Source organism: Manis pentadactyla, chromosome 8, assembly GCF_030020395.1.
Source record: "Manis pentadactyla isolate mManPen7 chromosome 8, mManPen7.hap1, whole genome shotgun sequence".
NCBI lineage: Eukaryota > Metazoa > Chordata > Mammalia > Pholidota > Manidae > Manis > Manis pentadactyla.
The window spans coordinates 60,901,439-60,924,135 of record NC_080026.1 but is presented as its reverse complement, the minus strand read 5'-3'; the positions used below and the strand labels follow the sequence as shown (position 1 = coordinate 60,924,135).

At 38.9% G+C, this 22,697-nt stretch overlaps 1 protein-coding gene across 7 annotated transcripts in view; it reads right to left on the bottom strand.

Annotated features, from left to right (window-relative positions):
- Positions 1 to 21,958, bottom strand: part of LOC118929357 (zinc finger protein 248) — a 31,929-nt gene extending 9,971 nt beyond the window's left edge. For 2 of the 7 annotated variants that reach the window (XM_036919380.2, XM_036919374.2), the window contains exons 1-5: positions 20,384 to 21,159; positions 19,586 to 19,688; positions 19,447 to 19,488; positions 10,152 to 10,278; positions 9,833 to 9,928 (exon numbers count right to left, since the gene is read on the bottom strand). In XM_036919380.2, coding sequence (XP_036775275.1) covers positions 9,833 to 9,928; positions 10,152 to 10,278; positions 19,447 to 19,461 — 238 coding nt within the window. In that variant the 5' untranslated portion in view covers positions 19,462 to 19,488; positions 19,586 to 19,688; positions 20,384 to 21,159. The other 5 variants (XM_036919375.2, XM_057505796.1, XM_036919376.2 and 2 more) reach the window with 5 other exon arrangements.
- Between the last annotated feature and the right edge of the window lie 739 nt (positions 21,959 to 22,697).

Sequence of the window (22,697 nt, the reverse complement as noted above, 5' to 3'; positions counted from 1 at the left end):
CTCTAATTTAAAATAAGTGAAATAACAACTAGCCATTACTACGTACCATGCAGTGTCTAAACACTTTTAATGAAGAATACTAATTTAAGTACTTGAAAAGGCAAAGTACATCTATGTTAAACCCACAGCCAACATTATATTGAACAGCGAGAAGCTGAAAGCTTTTCTTCTGAGATCGGAAACTAGACAGGGATGCCCACTCTCCCCACTGTTATTTAACATAGTACTGGAGGTCCTAGCCATGGCAATCAGACAAAACAAAAAATACAAGGAATCCATATTGGTAAAGAAGAAGTTAAACTGTCACTATTTGCAGATGACATGATACTGTACATAAAAAACCCTAAAGACTCCACCCCAAAACTACTAGAACTGATATCAGAATACAGCAAAGTTGCAGGATACAAAATCAACACACAGAAATCTGTGGCTTTCCTATACACCAACAATGAACCAACAGAAGGAGAAATCAGGAAAACAACTCCATTCACAATTGCATCAAAAAAAATAAAATACTTAGGAATAAACCTAACCAAAGAAGTGAAAGACTTATACTCTGAAAACTACAAGTCACTCTTAAGAGAAATTAAAGGGGACACTAACAGATGGAAACTCATCCCATGCTCGTGGGTAGGAAGAATTAATATCGTCAAAATGGCCATCCTGTCCAAAGCAATATACAGATTTGATGCAATCCCTATGAAACTACCAGCAACATTCTTCAATGAACTGGAACAAATAATTCAAAAATTCATATGGAAACACCAAAGACCCCGAATAGCCAAAGCAATCCTGAGAAAGAAGAATAAAGTAGGGGGTATCTCACTCCCCAACTTCAAGCTCTACTATAAAGCCATAGTAATCAAGACAATTTGGTACTGGCACAAGAGCAGAGCCACAGACCAATGGAACAGACTAGAGAATCCAGACATTAATCCAGACATATATGGTCAATTAATATTTGATAAAGGAACCATGGACATACAATGGCAAAATGACAGTCTCTTCAACAGATGGTGCTGGCAAAACTGGACAGCTACATGTAGAAGAATGAAACTGGACCATTGTCTAACCCCATATACAAAAGTAAACTCAAAATGGATCAAAGAGAGGTGGAGCCAAGATGGCGGCGTGAGTAGAGCAGCGGAAATCTCCTCCCCAAACCACATATATCTATGAAAATATAACAAAGACAACTCTTCCTAGAATAAAGACCAGAGGACACAGGACAGCATCCAGACCACATCCACACCTGCCAGAACCCAGTGCCTCGCTAAGGGGGTAAGATACAAGCCCCGGCCGGGTGGGTCCCGAGCGCCCCTCCCCCCAGCTCCCAGCAGGAGAAGAATAGGCAGATCAGGAGGGAGACGGAGCCCAGGACTGTTGAACACCCAGCCCCCGCAATCGGACCAGAGCGCAGACACAGTGCATTCGCGGGGCCCTGGATACTAGGGAAATAGGGCAGCAAGAACGGTGAGCGGGTACCGGAGGCCTGGCGCCGGAGGGCATAAGAAAAGCGAGCGGCCATTTTTTAAAAATTTTTTCCTGTTTTGTTTGGGTGAGCGCTTTTTGGAAGTCTTAAAGGGACAGGGACCCAAATACTAGGGAAACAGGGCAACAAGACCGGTGAGCAGATGCCTAAGGCTGGCACCGGAGAATAAAGAAAAACAAGCGGCCATTTTTACTTATTTATTTATTTATTTATTTAATTTTCAGATTTTTTTTTTTTTTTGGTCGTTGCTTTGTTTTGGCGGGTGCTTTTTGTAAGTCTTAAAGGGGCAGGGTGGGACACTTAATCCAGAGGTAGCGAATCCGGGGATCTCTGGGTACCCTAATCCCCTGTGCTGCAGGGAGCACGGAGGCCCCTTACAGAGATAAATAGCCTCCCGGCTGCTCCCCTCCAACGCGACTCCACCACTTTGGAGCAGCAGTGGGAGCCAGGCCACGCCCACAGCAACAGCGGAGATAAACTCCATAGCAGCCAGGCAGGAAGCAGAGGTCCTGTGTGCGCGCAGTTACGCAGCACAAGCCACTAGAGGTCGCTGTTCTCCCAGGAGAGGAAGGCCACAAACCAACAAGAAGGGAAGTTCTTCCAGCTGTCACTTGTCCCACCTCTGCAAACTATTCCTACCACCACGAAAAGACAAAATTACAGGCAAATCAAGATAACAGAGACAACACCAGAGAAGGAGACAGACCTAACCAGTCTTCCTGACAAAGAATTCAAAATAAAAATCATAAAATGCTGACAGAGATGCAGAGAAATACGCAAGAGAAATGGGATGAAGTCCGGAGGGAGATCACAGATGCCAGAAAGGAGATTACAGAAATGAAACAAACTCTGGAAGGGTTTATAAGCAGAATGGATAGGATTCAAGAGGCCATTGATGGAATTGAAACCAGAGAACAGGAACGCATAGAAGCTGACATAGAGAGAGACAAAAGGATCTCCAGGAATGAAAGAATATTAAGAGAACTGTGTGACCAATCCAAAAGGAACAATATCCGTATTATAGGGGTACCAGAAGAAGAAGAGAGAGGAAAAGGGATAGAAAGTATCTTGGAAGAAATAATTGCTGAAAACTTCCCCAAACTGGGGGAGGAAATAATCGAACAGACCACGGAAATACACAGAACCCCCAACAGAAAGGATCCAAGAAGGACAACACCAAGACACATAATAATTAAAATGGCAAAAATCAAGGACAAGGAAAGAGTTTTAAAGGTAGCTAGAGAGAAAAAGGTCACCTATAAAGGAAAACCCATCAGGCTAACGTCAGACTTCTCCACAGAAACCCTACAGGCCAGAAGAGAATGGCATGATATATTTAATGCAATGAAACAGAAGGGCCTTGAACCAAGGATACTGTATCCAGAACGACTATCATTTAAATATGATGGTGGGATTAAACAATTCCCAGACAAACAAAAGCTGAGGGAATTTGCTTCCCAAAAACCACCTCTGCAGCACATCTTACAGGGACTGCTCTAGATGGGAGCACTCCTAGAAAGAGCACAGCACAAAACACCCAACATATGAAGAATGGAGGAGGAGGAATAAGAAGGGAGAGAAGAAAAGAATCTCCAGACAGTGTATATAACAGCTCAGTAAGTGAGCTAAGTTAGGCAGTAAGATACTAAAGAGGCTAACCTTAAACCTTTGGTAACCATGAATTTAAAGCCTGCAATGGCAATAAGTACATATCTTTCAATAGTCACCCTAAATGTTAATGGACTGAATGCACCAATCAAAAGACACAGAGTAATAGAATGGGTAAAAATGCAAGACCCATCTATATGCTGCTTACAAGAAACTCACCTCAAACCCAAAGACATGTACAGACTAAAAGTCAAGGGATGGAAAAACACATTTCAGGCAAACAACAGTGAGAAGAAAGCAGGGGTTGCAGTACTAATATCAGACAAAGTAGACTTCAAAACAAAGAAAGTAACAAGAGATAAAGAAGGCACTACATAATGATAAAGAGCTCAGTGCAAAAAGAGGATATAACCATTCTAAACATATATGCACCCAACACAGGAGCACCAGCATATGTGAAAGAAATACTAACAGAACTAAAGGGGGAAATAGAATGCAATGCATTCATTTTAGGAGACTTCAACACACCACTCACCCCAAAGGATAGATCCACCAGGCAGAAAATAAGTAAGGACACAGAAGCACTGAACAACACAGTAGAGCAAATGCACCTAATAGACATCTACAGAACTCTACATCCAAAAGCAACAGGATACACATTCTTCTCAAGTGCACATGGAACATTCTCCAGAATAGACCACATACTAGGCCACAAAAAGAGCCTCAGTAAATTCCAAAAGATTGAAATCCTACCAACTTTTCAGACCACAAAGGCATAAAACAAGAAATAAACTGTACAAAGAAAGCAAAAAGGCTCACAAACACAGGGAGGCTTAACAACATGCTCCTAAATAATCAATGGACCAATGACCAAATCAAAATGGAGATCCAGCAATATATGAAAACAAATGACAACAACAACACTAAGCCCCAACTTCTGTGGGACACAGCAAAAGCAGTCTTAAGAGGAAAGTATATAGCAATCCAAGCATATTTAAAAAAGGAAGAACAATCCCATATGAATGGTCTAATGTCACAATTATCGAAATTGGAAAAAGAAGAACAAATGAGGCCTAACGTCAGCAGGAGGGACATAATAAAGATCAGAGAAGAAATAAATAAAATTGAGAAGAATAAAACAATAGCAAAAACCAATGAAACCAAGAGCTGGTTCTTCGAGAAAATAAACAAAATAGATAAGCCTCTAGCCAGACTTATTAAGAGGAAAAGAGAGCCAACACAAATCAACAGTATCAGAAATGAGAAAGGAAAAATCACAATGGACCCAACAGAAATACAAAGAATTATTAGAGAATACTATGAAAACCTATATGCTAACAAGCTGGGAAACCTAGGAGAAATGGACAACTTCCTAGAAAAATACAACCTTCCAAGACTGACCCAGAAAGAAACAGAAAATTTAAACAGACCAATTACCAGCAACAAAATTGAAGCGGTAATCAAAAAACTACCAAAGAACAAAGCCCCCGGGTCAGATGGATTTACCTCGGAATTTTATCAGACATACAGGGAAGACATAATACCCATTCTCCTTAAAGTTTTCCAAAAAATAGAGGAGGAGGGGATACTCCCAAACTCATTCTATGAAGCCAACATCACCCTAATACCAAAACCAGGCAAAGACCCCACCAAAAAAGAAAACTGCAGACCAATATCCCTGATGAACATAGATGCAAAACTACTCAACAAAATATTAGCAAACCGAATTCAAAAATACATCAAAAGGATCATACACCATGACCAAGTGGGATTCATCCCAGGGATGCAAGGATGGTACAACATTCGAAAGTCCATCAACATCATCCACCATATCAACAAAAAGAAAGACAAAAACCACATGGTCATCTCCATAGATGCTGAAAAAGCATTTGACAAAGTTCAACACCCATTCATGATAAAAACTCTCAGCAAAATGGGAATAGAGGGCAAGTACCTCAGCATAATAAAGGCCATCTATGATAAACCCACAGCCAACATTATATTGAACAGCGAGAAGCTGAAAGCATTTCCTCTAAGATCGGGAACTAGACAGGGATGCCCACTCTCCCCACTGTTATTTAACATAGTACTGGAGGTCCTAGCCACGGCAATCAGACAAAACAAAAAAATACAAGGAATCCAGATTGGTAAAGAAGAAGTTAAACTGTCACTATTTGCAGATGACATGATACTGTACATAAAAAACCCTAAAGACTCCACCCCAAAACTACTAGAACTGATATCAGAATACAGCAAAGTTGCAGGATACAAAATCAACACACAGAAATCTGTGGCTTTCCTATACACCAACAATGAACCAACAGAAGGAGAAATCAGGAAAACAACTCCATTCACAATTGCATCAAAAAAAATAAAATACTTAGGAATAAACCTAACCAAAGAAGTGAAAGACTTATACTCTGAAAACTACAAGTCACTCTTAAGAGAAATTAAAGGGGACACTAACAGATGGAAACTCATCCCATGCTCGTGGGTAGGAAGAATTAATATCGTCAAAATGGCCATCCTGTCCAAAGCAATATACAGATTTGATGCAATCCCTATGAAACTACCAGCAACATTCTTCAATGAACTGGAACAAATAATTCAAAAATTCATATGGAAACACCAAAGACCCCGAATAGCCAAAGCAATCCTGAGAAAGAAGAATAAAGTAGGGGGTATCTCACTCCCCAACTTCAAGCTCTACTATAAAGCCATAGTAATCAAGACAATTTGGTACTGGCACAAGAGCAGAGCCACAGACCAATGGAACAGACTAGACAATCCAGACATTAACCCAGACATATATGGTCAATTAATATTTGACAAAGGAGCCATGGACATACAATGGCGATATGACAGTCTCTTCAACAGGTGGTGCTGGCAAAACTGGACAGCTACATGTAGGAGAATGAAACTGGACCATTGTCTAACCCATATACAAAACTAAATTCAAAATGGATCAAAGACCTGAATGTAAGTCATGAAACCATTAAACTCTTGGAAGAAAACATAGGCACAAACCTCTTAGACATAAACATGAGTGACCTCTTCTTGAACATATCTCCCCGGGCAAGGAAAACAACAGCAAAAATGAACAAGTGGGACTATATTAAGCTGAAAAGCTTCTGTACAGCAAAAGACACCATCAATAGAACAAAAAGGAACCCTACAGTATGGGAGAATATATTTGAAAATGACAGATCCGATAAAGGCTTGACGTCCAGAATATATAACGAGCTCACACGCCTCAACAAACAAAAAACAAATAACCCAATTATAAAATGGGCAAAGGAACTGAACAGACGGTTCTCCAAAAAAGAAATACAGATGGCCAACAGACACATGAAAAGATGCTCCACATCGCTAATTATCAGAGAAATGCAAATTAAAACTACAATGAGGTATCACCTCACACCAGTAAGGATGGCTGCCATCCAAAAGACAAACAACAACAAATGTTGGCGAGGCTGTGGAGAAAGGGGAACCCTCCTACACTGCTGGTGGGAATGTAAATTAGTTCAACCATTGTGGGAAGCAGTATGGAGGTACATCAAAATGCTCAAAACAGACTTACCATTTGACCCAGGAATTGTACTCCTAGGAATTCACCCTAAGAATGCAGCAATCAAGTTTGAAAAAGGCAGATGCACCCCTATGTTTATCGCAGCACTATTTCCAATAGCCAAGAATTGGAAGCAACCTAAATGTCCATCGATAGATGAATGGATAAAGAAGATGTGGTACATATACACAATGGAATACTACTCAGCCATAAGAAAAAAGGCAAATCCTACCATTTGCAGCAACATGGATGGAGCTGGAGGGTATTATGCTCAGTGAAACAAGCCAAGCGGAGAAAGAGAAATACCAAATGATTTCACTCATCTGTGGAATATAAGTACAAAGGAAAAACTGAAGGAACAACACAGCAGCAGAATCACAGAACTCAAGAATGGAGTAACAGGTACCAAAGGGAAAGGGACTGGGAAGGATGGGTGGGTAGGGAGGGATAAGGGTGGCGGAAGAAGAAGAAGAAGAGGGGTATTAAGATTAGCATGCAATGGGGGGTGTGGAAGAAAGGGGAGGGCTGTACAACACAGAGAAGGCAAGTAGTGAGTCTACAACATTTTGCTATGCTGACGGACAGTGACTGTAAAGGGGATGATATGGGGGACCTGGTATAGGGGAGAGCCTAGTAAACATAATATTCGTCATGTAAGTGTAGATTAATGATACCAAAAAAAAAAAAGGCAGTTCCTGTGTGGTGACCTCCAATGAGTTCTACACAAGGGTATAAAGGGCATATAAAAGTGTAGGCAAAGGGTCTGTTTGTGTTTATATAGAGGATCAAAGCCTAATTTGGCTACCCCGAAAATGAACTAAGATACGATAAGAAAAAGAACTTCCAACATCAGCACTCTCTTAAAGACTCATGCCAGAAGACGATCATCAAAAAACCCTAACAAAGGTCCACGCAGTGCTACAGGTGTAGATGCACTCATCCCACCAGTTCCTGGACTTGCCATGGGAATGATGAAGGAGATATCTAAGCTGGCCTGTGCATACAGTAAAACAACAAATTTGACTGGATCTATACTGTTGGAACTCAACCAAGAATTAGGAGAAGTGCAAATTGTAGCACTCCAAAATCTTACAACTACAGACTATTTACTGTTAAAAGAACATATAGGATGTGAACAGTCCCCAGGAATGGGTTGTTTTAATTTGTCTGATTTCTCTCAGACTGTTCAAGTTCAGTTGGACAATATCCACCTTATCATAGATAAGTTTTCACAAATGCCTAAGGTGCCTAACTGGTTTTCTTGGTTTCACTGGAGATGGATGGTAATTACAGGTATACTTTGGTTATGTAACTATACTCCTATTATGTTAATGTGGGTGCGCGATTTAATTAGTAGTTTAAAACCTATACATGCTGAAGTTACTCTACAAGAAGATATGTCAAAGAAATAATCAATCTTCCCATGTTTTCTTCTGCCTGCTACTTCTATAGTTTTTCTTCTTCCTTCCTAATTACAACCCTTAAATAGAATTCGTTCCTCATATCGAATTTACCGAGTATCATAATTCTTCCAAGTGGTAAAGATACCTCAAGACAAATGCTGGGCATAGAAGCCACAGGGCATAAATATGCAAAGAAGTAAAAAGCTTACCTTTTCAAACAATAAGGCTTCTCTCTCACTTACCAACTTTACATTTCCCTGTATGGCCCCGGAAGATGACTGTTTAGCCAGAGACGGGTAAGATTCCTTAAGGGAGGAACAACCTAAGACGGGCACAGTCGCAGGGGGGCCATCAGGTGAGAAATTGGGGATCAACAGAGGTGAGGCTTAGCACCTCACCCCCCCTGTTCTGAGAGAAATCTTCTGCATACGTGGATGTTTTATTGCCCTTGTCTAGCTTGGATTAACACATAGTCTACAGGCACACACCTGATCATTTACATTTGCTCTCTTACAACACTAAACTATGTTTTCTTCCTTTACCTTGTATCTACCTACCACTTCAGCATTTTATTAAAAATAATAATAATAAAGAGAGAAATGTGGTATCCACATATACATCAAGTATAAAAATCAAATGAGTATTCATATTTGAACTGACTGTTTATAGTTGATAATGCATGAGCAAAACCGAAAGTTTCTGTGATGACTTCCCTTGTACTGTTCACCATGTAACTTATTCACTATGTAAGAATTTGTTCTCCATGTCAGAACTTGTTTGTTATGCTTCAGAAGATTGGAGACTGATGAAAATTAGGCTTGGGGTGGATTAATGATTGTGCATTGAGCATTGACTCCCCTATACAGAATTTTATTGTTGTTAACAACCATTTGATCAATAGAAATGAGAGATGCTTCACACACACACAAAAAAAAGTGCACCCTTCCAATTGTAAAATAAATAAGTAACCGGGATGTAATGTATAGCATAAGGAATATAGTCAAAATATTGTAACAACTTGGTATGGTGATAGCTGGTACCTAGAATTATCATGTATATAAATGTTGAATCACTGTGTTGTACACCTGAAACTAATGTAATACTGTGTGTCAACTACCCTTCAATAAAAAATAATTATCTACAAAAAAAAAAAGAAAAGGCAAAGTAAACAAGAATGAAAGTTGTAGATAGAAAAACAAGATTTTATAAATGAAATTCAAGTTGTAAGACAGTATGGGGTTTAATATAAATTAAAAATTCTGGAAGGCAGATAGACATTGAGATAAATAGGACCACAATGTAAGAGTCAATGAAAGACTTTCATTCCATTTCTTAGTAAGGAACTTTGTCAACCAGTGAAAGATAATTAAATGGATGCTTTAAAAATAAATTCGGAACTAAATTAAGCCAGGTATGAGAAAATACAGACACAGTTCTGGTTTTGAGCAGTATCAGTGAAACAAGATAATGAAGAGATGTAGAAGATGGCTTTGAAAGGAAAAAAACAAGAGTATGATGAGACTAGTATAGGGGATTAACAGGTTTAGCAGTGACCACATACTTGCCATCAAAGTAGTCATAGGTTGGTGGAATGTACCTTATCTGACTCCTGGGAAACCAAACTCTCTTGTTTTCATGCCACTCAGACTGTTCCTTGTCAATCTACTCTAATGAGATTTAATGAATTTATAAGCCTTGTAAGACTTGGCATGAGATCTCATTTTCTCTGGTGTTCACCTGCCTGTGAACTCACTGACTCACCTAGGTGGCCCTCGCTTGGGAGTACTTCCTCTAGTATCCAGGGTTCTTCTCCTTGCTCTATCTTGAAGATCACTTCTGGCTTAGTAATGCAATACCCTGTTAAAAGAAAATAATACAGGACTATGGCTAAACAGCCTGGCTTCAGTGACTTTGAAAAAATGATGGGTAAAAGGTGCACCTTCTCGAGCTGCCAACTGAGATTAGTCATCTCACATCCTTGAAGCTTAAGCTTCAAGTCAGAAAATTCCACAGGGAGTTCCTATGTTTCATCAAGTAAGAAATGCATGCTACTGGTTGTCACAAAGAAAAAAATTCTTACCTACTGAGACAAGGTGGCTGTAATTTTCCAAGATCACGTCTCTGTAGAGTATCTTCTGATCAGGATCCAACAGATACCACTCTTCCTGGGTGAAGTCTACACATACATCTTTGAATGACACTTGTTCCTGTAGCAGTTGTTTTGTTGGTAAACACAAGCATATCTTATTTTATTGCACTTCACTTTTTTGTGCTTTACAGATATTGCATTCTTTTTTTTTTTAAACTGAAGGTTTCTGACAATCCAGAGTTAAGTAAGTCTACCAGCACAATTTTTCAAACAGCATTTGCTCACATCATGTCTCTGTGTCACATTTTGACAATTCCAACACTGTTTCCAACTTTTTCATTATTACTGTATTTGTTATGGTGATCTGGGATCAGTGGTTAGGACTCACTAAAAGCTCAGATGATGGTTGAGATATTTTAGCAGTAAAGTTTGTTTTTTCAGAAATAATGCTATTACATATTTGAAATACTACAGTATAGTATAAATTAACTTTTGCAAGTACTAGAAAACCAAAAACATCATTTGACTTGCTTTATCACTATTCACTTGACTGCAGTAGTCTGGAACTGAACCTGTGACATCTCCAAGGTATGACTGTACAATGTTTGGCACCAATAAAAAATTTCATGTTCATGTTATGTGAAAAGACAGAGACTGAATACAAAATAGGCAATAAAGGCAGATCCATAGGGGACCCAGATACTGAAATTAATAGACAAGAGCTTCAAAAAGAACTATGATTAATATGTTAAATAAAACAGAGGAAAACGTTAACAAAATAAGATAAGAAAAGTTCAGACATATGGCCTGAGATTGCTCTCCTTTGACAAGTCTGCTGTAAGCATGTCCACTGGCTCACATCTGGGAACTGGAATTCTGGAGGGTTCTTACCATTCCCTGATAAGAATGGTGCACTGAACCTAAACTGTTTGTATACACAATATGCTTTATGCTGCACACATGCCTTCCTTCTACAGTCTGGAATTTTTTTATGAGCAAAGCAGATATTACCTCTGTGACCAGAACCTGATAAAAGCTATGAGCACTGTTTACTGGGCTTCACTGGCAGACATTTCATGTTTATTGTCACATCTGATTACTAGAGGCCTTAAGAGTTTCCTGGCAGAAGACTCAGAAGTTTGCACCTGGTTTCCTCTGGACTCCATGTGCCTTTTCCCTTTGCTCTTTTTACTTTGTATCCCTTCACTTTAATAAGTCATAGCCATAACTTATGCTATTATGTGTTGAGTCATCTTAGCCAATCACTGAACCTGGGATAGTCCTGGGGACCTCTAATACATGTGCATGCACACACGCACATACAGATACACACATGTACAAACATAAAATGGGCATTTTAGAGCTGAACAATACAATATCTAAAATTAAGAATTCATTATATGGATTCAAAATCATATTAGAGAAAGAAGACACAATCTGAAACACAATGCATCTAACGAGAGAGTAAAGGCCAAAACTGACAGAACTGAAAGGAAAAAGAAAAATCTATCATCATAGCTGGCAACTTCAACAGCTTTCTGCTTGTACTGAGAGATCAAGCAGCAAAATAAGAATATGGATGACTTGAACAGCACTATCAGCCAGCATGATTTAACTTACATTTATAGGATAGTCCATCCAAAACAATACAATGTATATTCTATCATTTTATCCTAACTCACATGGTACATTCACTAAGATAGACAACTAGTGTAGGCTGAGAAACACACCTTCACAAATTTAAAACAATAGCTATCATACAAAATATGTTCTCAGACCACAATGGAATTAAAGAGAAATCAATAAGATTTAGCTGGCAAATCCCCCAAATACTTGAAAATTAAACACATTTATAAATAACCTATGAGTCAAAGAAGAAGTCCCAAAAGAAGTCTGAAAGTATTTTAAATAAAAATGAAAATATTGCCTATTAAAACTTGTGGGATTCAGTAAAAGCAGTGCAGAGTATCAAATGTATATATCAGAAAAGAAAGATTAACCTAAGCTTTCACCTCAATAAACTAGAGAAAAAAAAGCAAATTAAGCCTAAGGCAAGCAAAATAAAGGAAATAAAAATAAATAATAAATCAATGAACTTGAAAAACATGAAAAAAATAGAGAAAATCAGTGAAAGCAAAAGCTGCTTCTTTGAAAAGGTCAATAAAATACACCTCCAGAAAATCTAACCAAGAAAAAAGGGAAAATAAATTGCGTCTTTCAAAAATGTTGAAATATGACACTACTGATCTTAAGGATGTTTAAAGAATAATATGAGGATACTATAATTATATTCCTGAAAAACTATTAACTTAGACGAAATGGACAAATTCCTTAAAAGACACAGCTACCAAATATCCACAGGGAGAAAGACAAACCTGAAAAAAACCTGTGCCTGCTTAAAAAATTGAATCAGAAGCAAGAACATACAATAGAGAAGACAGTCTCTTCACTAAATGGTGTGGGAAAACTGGACAGTTACATGCAAAAGAATGAAAATGGATCACTTTTTCACCACACACCAAAATAAACTCAAGATGAACTGAAGACCTAAATATGAGACATGAAACCATAAAACTAGAAGAAAACATAAGCAGTAAACTCTTGAACATAAACATCACAAAGTTTTTTCTGGGTATGTCTCCCCAAGCAAGGGAAAGAAAAGCAAAAATGAACAAGTGGAACCACATCAAACTAAAAAGCTCCTTCCTGTGCAACAAAGAAACCACCAACAAAATGAAAAGGCAACCTCTTGTATGGGAGAATATATTTGTAAATGATATATCTGATAAGGGGTTAATATCCAAAATACATAAAGAACTCCTACAACTCAATACCAAAAAACCCACAAATAACCCAATTTGGGCAGAGGACATGAATAGATATTTTTCCAAAGAAGAAATACAGATGGCGAACAGGCGCATTAAAAGATGCTCCACATTGCTAATCATCAGGGAAATGCAAATAGAAACCACAATGAGATATCATTTAACACCAGTCAGAATGGCCACTATCCAAAAAAACAAGAAAAAAACAAGAAATAATAAGTGTCGGCAAGGATGTAGAGAAAAGGGAACCCTCCAACACTGTTGGTGGGAATGTAGATTGGTGTAGCAATGATGGAAAGCAGTGTGGGAGTTTCTCAAAAAACTGAAAATAGAAGATATACCATATGACCCAGTAATCCACTCCTAGGAATTTACCTGAAAAAGAAAAAATCTCTGATTCAAAAAGATATATGCACCCCTATGTTTACTGCCACATTATTTACAATAGCCAAGATATGGAAGCAACAATCAAAAGATGACTGGATAAAGAAGATGTGGTTTGTGTACACAACGGAATATTATTCATCCATGAAAAAGAAAATCTTGCCATTTGCAGCAACATGGATGGACCTAAACAGTACCACACTAGTGAAATAAGTCAGAGAAAGGAATACCATATAGTTTCACTTGTATGTGAAATATAAAACAAACAAACAAATAAAACAGAAGTAGATTCATAAACAGAATGGATGGTTCGTTACCATGGGAGAGGGAGGAATGGGTAAATAGGTGAAGGGGATAAAGAGGTACAAACTGAAATTAGAAAATAATTTAATCACACAATTTGAAATATAGTCTAATGGAATTATAGCTCACAATAATGCAGTATCTTTGTATGGTGACAGATGGTAACTACTGATCATGGTGAGTATTTAATAATGCATATAACTGATGAATCACTAAGTTGTTCATCTGAAACCAGTATTGTATATAAACTATAATTCAAAAAAAAAGTGAAAAAAAAACCACAAGGGAATCAATCATTAAAACTTCTAAAATAAAAAGCACCAGTCTACTCATTCAAATTCAACTAAATGCTTAAGGAAAAAAAATTACTAAATCTCCATAATTTCTTACAGTACATAACATTTCTAAACTATACATTACAAATTATATGAGACCAACACCAGTACCAAATCAGATATACATTATACCATTAACCAAGACAGTGTGTTAGTGGTGAGATACACACAGATCAATGCAACAGAACAGAGGGTCCAGAAACAGAACCACCAAAATATATTCAACTGATTTTTGACAAAGCCACATTATAAGGAAACTTAAGATCAAGATCTCCCATTAACATAGATGTAAAAATTCTCAAATATTGGTTAATAAAATCTGTTTTGTTTAGACAATGTATAAAAAGAAGTACAAACCATAACCCAATTGGAATTTATTCCAGGTATGGAAGGCCGGGTCAACTTAAAAAAAAAATCAATATAATCCAGCACATCAATAAGCCAAAGGAGAAAAATCATGATGATATCAACTGATGAAGAAAAAGCATTTGACAAAATCCAACGGCCATTCACAATAAAAATTCTCAGCAAACTAGGAATAGCAGGGAATTTTCTTAGCTTGATGAAGACCATCTACAAAAACCTTAACAGCTTACATCATATTTAATGTTAAGAGACTGGACACTTTTCCCTGAAGCACAGAACAGGGCCAGGATGGATGTCCTGTCTCACGCTCCTATTCAACTTTGTACTGAAGTCCTAGGCTAGTGCAGTGAGACCAAAAACAGAACAAAACAAGCAAAAGAAACAGAAGGTATATGAATGGAAAGGAAAAATAATATTGTCTTTATTTGAAGTCAACATGCCTGTCAATGTAGGAAATCCCAAAGAATCTACAAAAAAAAGAAAGAAAAAACAAACTCCTGGAAATAATAGGCAACTACAGCAACATTACAGGATACAACATCAATATAAAAAAGTAAACTGGTTTCTTGTATCTGAATAAACAATTTTCTAATTTAAAAAAAATCATTTACAGTAACACCAAAAAAAGGGTATTCAAGTATACATATCTAACATATACAGGGATATAAAAAAACACAAAAACCAATGGAAGAAATCAAAGATCTAAATAAATGGATATTCCATCTTCTCAACTGGAAGACATTATTATTAAGATGTCAGTTCTTTCCAACTTTATGTATAAACTTAATGCAATTCAAATAAAAATCCCAGCCATTTTTTAGATATTGACAAAACAATTCTGGTTTATACAGAAAGGTTAAAGGATCTAGAATAGCTAATATAGTGGGGAAGAAGTAAAAAGAAGATTCACATTACCTGATTTCAAGACTTACTACAGAGCTTCAAGTAGCCAAGACTCTGTGTTATTGATGAAAGAGACACACACAGATCAATGCCAGAGGGTCCAGGAACAGATCCACCAAAATATATTCAACTGATTTTTGACAAAGGCACAAAGTTAATTAAATGAAGAAAAGATAGGCTTTCAAGAAATGGTGCTTGAACAACTGGACATCTATGCAAAAGACATTAACCTAGACTCAGTCCTTACACCTTACACAGACATTAACTAAAAATGAATCACACACCTAACTGTAAAATGTAGAACTATAAAACTTCTAGAATAAAATATAGAATATGGGAAAAAAATCCCTGTAACCCTGGATTTGTGGATGACTTTTTAGATATAACAGGAAAAGTACATTCAACAAAGAAAAAAAAAGGCTGGGTGTCATTAAAAATAAAATCTGCTCTGCATAGACAATTCTAACAAAACGAAAGGACAAGTCACAGACTGGGAGAAAAGATCTGCAAGCATATATCTAGCGAAGGAGTTGCACCCAAAGTATAAAAAAGAACTCTTAAAACTCCTATAATAGTAAGAAAACAAAAGACCCAATTGAAAAATGGGCAAAAGATCTGAACAAACATAAACACTTCACCAAAGATACATGGATAGGCAAATAAACATGAACAGATACTCAACATCATTTGTTATTAGGAAAATGCAATTAAAACAAAAATCAGATACCATGACACATTAGAATGGTTAAATTCAAAATAAATGACAGTATCAATTTCAGGTCCAGATGCAGAACAGAAATTCTTATTCATAGTTCATAGGAATGCAAAATGATATGGCAACTTTGTAAAACAGTTCAGCAGTTTCTTGCAAAGCTAAACATAGTCTTCATACATGATCCAGCAATTTCATGCTTGAGGTGTTTGAAAACTTACATCCACACGAAAACCTACATGTGAATGTTTATAGCAGTTTAATTCATAATGGCCAAAAACTGAAGGAACCAAGAGTCCATCGGTTAACAACTCTCAAGTCACTTCTAAATATATGCTGGAATTGAACTAATTAAGTAAGCAAGATGTAGGTGGAGGTAGCCAGATTCTCAGAGTGGAAGATTACTGAGATGCCAGAGGAGAAGGCTACAATGTTCCATATAGTAATGATTATAGCAGGAGACATCAGTGTGAAGTAATATTTAGCTTAATAGATACAGATGGTTACATATTGAAATATTTATAAATGTGTATATACATGAGTTAGTATACACATATATGTTCTTGTTCAGTCATCTTAGAGGGTCTGCAAGTAATGACACACTACTGACAAAACGATTCTGGTTTATATCACAGTCTCCCAATCTTGGTTTCTAACAGCATGTTCCAATAAAAGGAACCAGAGCTCTTCAGGAAAGAAGGGCTGATTCTAGGGCATGGAATACCTAAGATGAGCCTGGAATACCTTCTAGTACTAGGAAGTAAGGAACAAGTACAAACAAAAACACAATAATGGGATGTGTCAAAAGGGCACAGGAACAAATGCCAAGTGCTCTGGATAACCAAACTGGCACAAAATAAACAAGGTAATATTGGACTGTAATATAACCAAACTATAAAATAACTAGCCATGAGTTCATACTGATAAAGCTGAATAAATTAATAAGAGAGAAACAGACAAATCTCCTGTGCAGAATTCCTAATGATTTATGTGGCTACTCCACTATGAAGAAGAAGGTGTAGTATAATAGCCCACTTCCTTCCAAAGATTATAGTATGAAACAGAGGGAAAAAAGAGTAACTTTGCAGCAGAAACACCTGACCACATGACTTCAACCAGGTGACCAACACTGATACAACTGTGGTAAGACACATTTACCCTGGATATGAGATGACATAAATCTACCTCTGTGGTCTTCCTCCAGGAAACACACAACTCCCACCTAATCTTAAGTAAAACAGCAGACAATTCCCAATTGAGGGACATTCTACAAAACACCTGACTTGTACTCCTCAAAACTACTAAGGTCATCAAAAACAAGGAAACTGAGAAACTGCCACAACCAAGAAGAGCCTAAGGAAATGACTAAGTGGAGTGGAGTGTCCTGAAACAGAATACCTGCACGGGGAGAAACACCATGAGCAACTATCAAAAGATAAATGATATACCATAAAATAAAAGTTTGTAACTCACATAATAGACAAGGATTGGTATCCCTAATATATAAAGAAGTTAACTAGACACTGAAAAACAAAAGTCAGAAACCTAAGAGCAAAATGAGCAAAGATATGAATAGGTAGTTCACAGAAATATAAATACAAGACATCTTTTAGATACATGAAAGAACATTCCTCACTCATAGTTAAGAAAATTGCAAGGCAATCTACCACTTTTTACCTCTCAAATTCCCTAACTTGAACCACATATGTGTGGGAGAAGCTGTGTAGAAACAAACTCTCTCACACAAGTCAATGGGAATACAAAATATTATAATTCTACCAACCAATCAAGTTTATCTTTTTTATTTACCCTTTGACCTAGCAGTCCCACTTCTGTAAATTCACCTGATAGAATAAACCTCTATGTACAAGATTATTCATTAAAACATGGTCTGTAGTTGCAAAAGGTTGGAAATAGTAACTAATTTAATAAACTATGGAGCATTCACACTTTAACTACTATACAGTTATAACAAAGATGAAGCAATTCCTGTTTGGCTACACAAAGTCTGGGACAGGCTGAAAAAAGAAGTTATAAAAAGCAAAAAAAGAACCAGAAATTGTGTGCAGATTGGATACTCAAAGTGCAGGTCCCTGATCAGCAGAATCAGCTTCATCTGGGAGCTTATTAGAAATGCAGAATCCAGGGCTCCACCCAGAGTTACTAAATCAAAATCTGCATTTTAACAAGATCCTTGTGATGGACAGGTGCCTCTAAGTATGAGAACCCCTAAGGGTAATGGATTCCCTTTTAAATAAGGGAAGCGGGCACACATTTTAACTGAATTAACACTGGGAAGACAAATAAGAAACTGGAAATAATGGATACCTACAGTAGTGTGACAATACACTCCAATTTGTCTGGGACTCCCCCACTCTATGCCAGTTGTCCCAGCATAACTGTTTACAGAACCTCTTTCACTCTCAGGGGAGTGTCTCAGTTTAGAGGAGAAATGTTACACTACCTGGAAGAAGCATCATATAGAAAATGGTAGTGTAAATATTTCCTTAACATTTGTATCATTTGCTTTTTTAATCATATTAATATATTACCAATTCAAAAATATTTTATTAAAAACAACAAGACAAAACCAGTCTGTAAAAATAGCTGGACTGAGAAGAGCAGTGGGTCAAGAATGGATGCACAATAAAAGCAGAAATATGCAATATCTTGGGCAAAAGGAAAGGCCAACTTCATGAGGAATAGAAAGGGACTCAGAGTTAGCAAAGGAGAGCTAGCAGGGCGGTGTCATGGGCAACAACAGAGGAGGCTTTCCAAACAGAGAGACTATGGAGAATAGTATCAAATGCTACTGAAGGGCCAACTAAGACAAAGGTAAAGACAAAAACTATATTTGTCTACTTTTGGATTTGACTACAATTGGTGGCTTTTCTCAGAAGTGATTTAGATGATGGGGGTGAAGGAGCAAGACTGCATTCGTTATTTACACATAAATGTAAATGAGAAATGCAGAAACAAAAGCCAGAATGCCTGACACTCAAGCCAAAAATACAAACAAGCTGACACAAACATCTTTTGGAGAGTGATTTTGAGGACATGCAATCTCTCTGCCAGGTCTTCAAGGTTTTATTTGTGGTTCAGACAGGACCATGAAAGAGCTGTATATTCAAACCTCACTGTTTGGTGCCCTGAAAAGCATGTGCATTGAGTCTGCTTTGGCACTGTTATGTCCTCCGAGAAAGTACTATAGGCAATATATTGTGTTTATTTCAGGGTTATTAGAAAGGTCAGAGAAAATTTTACACTAACTTGGATAACTGTAAAATTAAAAATCCTACAACTAATCCTGTCAACTGCCCTATTTTGGCTTTGCTACTATTTCTCTTAAAAATACAAATTCTTACCTACTTCTATTTTTTCATTTTAAAAATATGAATCCTTATAAACTTCAGAAAACACATTTTATAACAAGTGGGAGTAAACAAGCAAAAACTCACCTGGGATTTGTTCATTTTCTGCTCTTAGTGGAAGAGGGAGAGCTGAGGAGGGAAGGAAGAAGAAAGTCAGAAAAGACTTGGTCTGCCTTGCAGTTCCTGGATTCCCCTGCCTACACAGTGCCACACACAAGATACTTACATGTCCATGTGGTGGCTCCCATATGTGTTGAACTTAGACATGATAGTTTTCACTGAGAGAATGTAAACATTTGTTTCTTACTGATTTATTACCAATTTAGGTTCTGTGACACAGAAAAATTAAAAACATGAGAAGATGAGTTGAACATATAACAGTAAAAGGGGAAACACTATGGATTTGTCAAAACTGATGTAGGGGAAAAAAACTAGCCATATTGTTTATTTTTCTGCTACCACCACTAATCTCTTGAGGTTACATAATCCAAGAAACCTCTGAAAAAAGAGATGCGGATTTCAAGATAAAAAAATTAATGTTTGTTCTAACCTGCTTATAGTTTTCAGAGGGATCTTTTAATAAGAAACGAACACCTGACTTCGCAGTGACAAAATGGGCAGTGGCCTAGGAATTTGCAGGCCTGACTTTTAATCTTGGTTCTGCCACTAACTGCATGTTGTGAGCCAGTCACCTCAGACTCAGTTTTATTTTTATTTTTCAAATGAGAAATGAGATCAAAACAGATAACCCAAAAAGGGCCTGTGTCTCTGTCTCTAAGGCCAAGAGAACAAGAACCTCAGTGCCTCTCTGGATGCCTTCAAAGCTGGGGGACTGAGGGAAGCTCGCTCCGAGGCATAGTGAAAGGAATATGAGGCGAGTGAAGGGTGAACAGGGAGGGGTAATGACAATTTCCGTGGCTTTGGCGGCTGAGCCTTTAACAGGTACCCCCCGACCGCGCCCTCACCAACTGTCAAAGCGCTATTTCCCGAGCGGCTGTGTGCCCACCCATCGGCTCCTGCTCACCTCTCTTCTTAAAATTGTCCCAGATCTTCCACGGCACACAGCCTTCGATGGCTTCAGGAAACTGTCTTGATTGTACATAAGTAACAAATGAGTACACGGGAAATAACTCAGGCTCCGGGGCATGTTAGGGCCGGGCGAACTGGCGGCTAGCTGACCCAGCCATCCCCGCCCCTTCAGATGAGTGAATCGCGGAATGGAGGCCTGGGGGCGCGCTGGGCTCCAGCTGCACTGACACACACAACTAATACATGACGGGGGCTAACAAAACGAGTACTTAGTACACACGTGGCAACAGCTCTTGATATCCGCGTCTTATGGAGAAGGAAATCGCGTCTCACGTCGGCTACTTGCTGCAGGCAACTCGCTGGTGTTAGACCAGAAGCCAGACCGGCACCCCCGTGCAGCCCCACACTCCCGACACCAGTCCGGGTGGACCTGGCTCTCAAACCACGCACGCTCACGCGGCACTACGCCCAGGGCGCGCAGACGTCGCGCAAGCGCACGCATTCTTCCTCGCAGTCCCACCTCCTCCCCGCAGGGCCACCGCTCACGTCACGCACGCGCACTCCTCTCCCGCGACCGCAACACGGGCACGGGCCACCTGAAGCAGGGAGCTGGACGCCTGTGAACCCCGCGAGCCGCTGAGCCCCCGTTCCCTCCGTTTAGACGGAGACGCCCGCGCCCGCCGTCCCTTCAGCTCTGCCGGCACCACAGACGCCTGGCGTCCCGCGGCTCCCACCCACCTCCGCCGGCCCCCCAGAGCCGCGCTGGCCCTCGCCCCTACCTTCCGGCGCTTCCACAGCTCCCTCTCCGCATGGACCCGGGGGCCACGGATTGTTTCCCACGACTGAGTGAAGGCCGGGAAGAACAAGCTGGGAGGAGGAGGCGGGGTCGCACATGCGCAGACGGCGGGCTGGCGCGGGAGCGAGGCTCCTGGCTGCTGGGGGAAGAAGGGGTTCCAGCCGCGCTGGGAGTAAGCTGACACCGCCAACAGGGCTTTTGTAACCGTGTAAGGCGTCAACGTAGTCCAAACGCTGCTCTGGAATGTTTCTGTGGACTCCCCTCTCTGGCGCCACTGTGCCCATTCCTTTGGGAGGCAGCTGTGCTGCCTGGCTCCGCGTTGAGAGATGCTGTCCGACGTCCTGTAGCCTTGGCAAGGGACGGGTGCCAGAGCAGCCGGCCTTTCACACAAGCCAGAGGACAGGTGTGCGCTGGATTTCATTATGACAGTGGTATTTTATTTAGATCATTTATTGACAGATGGTGTTTTAGTTCAGGTAAATTTATCTAAACTAAAATAATATGTCACTAGCATACTTGTTCTCCGGAATGCAGGAAAAAGCCAGCAATTCGGTATTAATAGTAACAGCAAAATCTGTTCATATATAAGAAACTGCTCAAACACCAAGCTTAAAGAAGAAAGCACTCTCATCTCCCAGAACTGACCATACTTCACCTGGAATCAAATATACTTTTACATGTACATCCTCCTGACATCGTCAGCACAATACGGTAACCGGGGTATATTATTTAAAACACACTTTTTAAAAAACAATATAGAGTAAACTTTTTAGTCAATGTCATTTTTTAGCTTTTTTGTTTTCTAATAATTTCAGATTTATAGGAGAACTGCAAAGGTAGTTCCCATATGCCTTTCACTCCTCTTCCCCTAATGTTAACATTGTACATTGGTTACGATTCTATTAGCTAAATTATATAGTTTATTCTGATTTCATCAGTTTTTCCAGCAGTAATCTTTTAATGGTCAAGGATCCAATAGGGGATACCACAGTACATTTAGTCATCATGTCTCTTTAATCTCCCCGAATCTGTAACAGCTTTTTGGTCTTTCTTGTCCCTTATGACCTTCCGATGTTTGAAGAATGGTGGTCAGATATTTTGAAGAATGTCCCTAAATTTGAGTTTGTCTGATGGTTTCCCCTCCTGAGACTGAGGTTATACATTTTTAGGAAGAATACCACTGAGAGGATGTGCCTACTTTATAAAGGTACCAACATGACTATACTAACCTTGATTACTTGGTAAGGTTGGTGTCTGACAGGTTTCCACATTATAGTCAGAATTTTTCCCTTTCCAATCTATACTTAGAAGTGGGTTGCTAAATCCAGGGGACACTTGGAGGGGAAATAAGCTCCATCTTGAATTGTGGTCCTGTTTTAAACCATTATCACATTTACTAGTAAATTTGGGGAGAGACCTTTTGAGGCTATGCAAATATATTGTTTCTAGTTGGAGATTTGGCCATACATTTTAGCTTTTGTTGGTGGATCTTGCCTGCAACCATTATTACTGT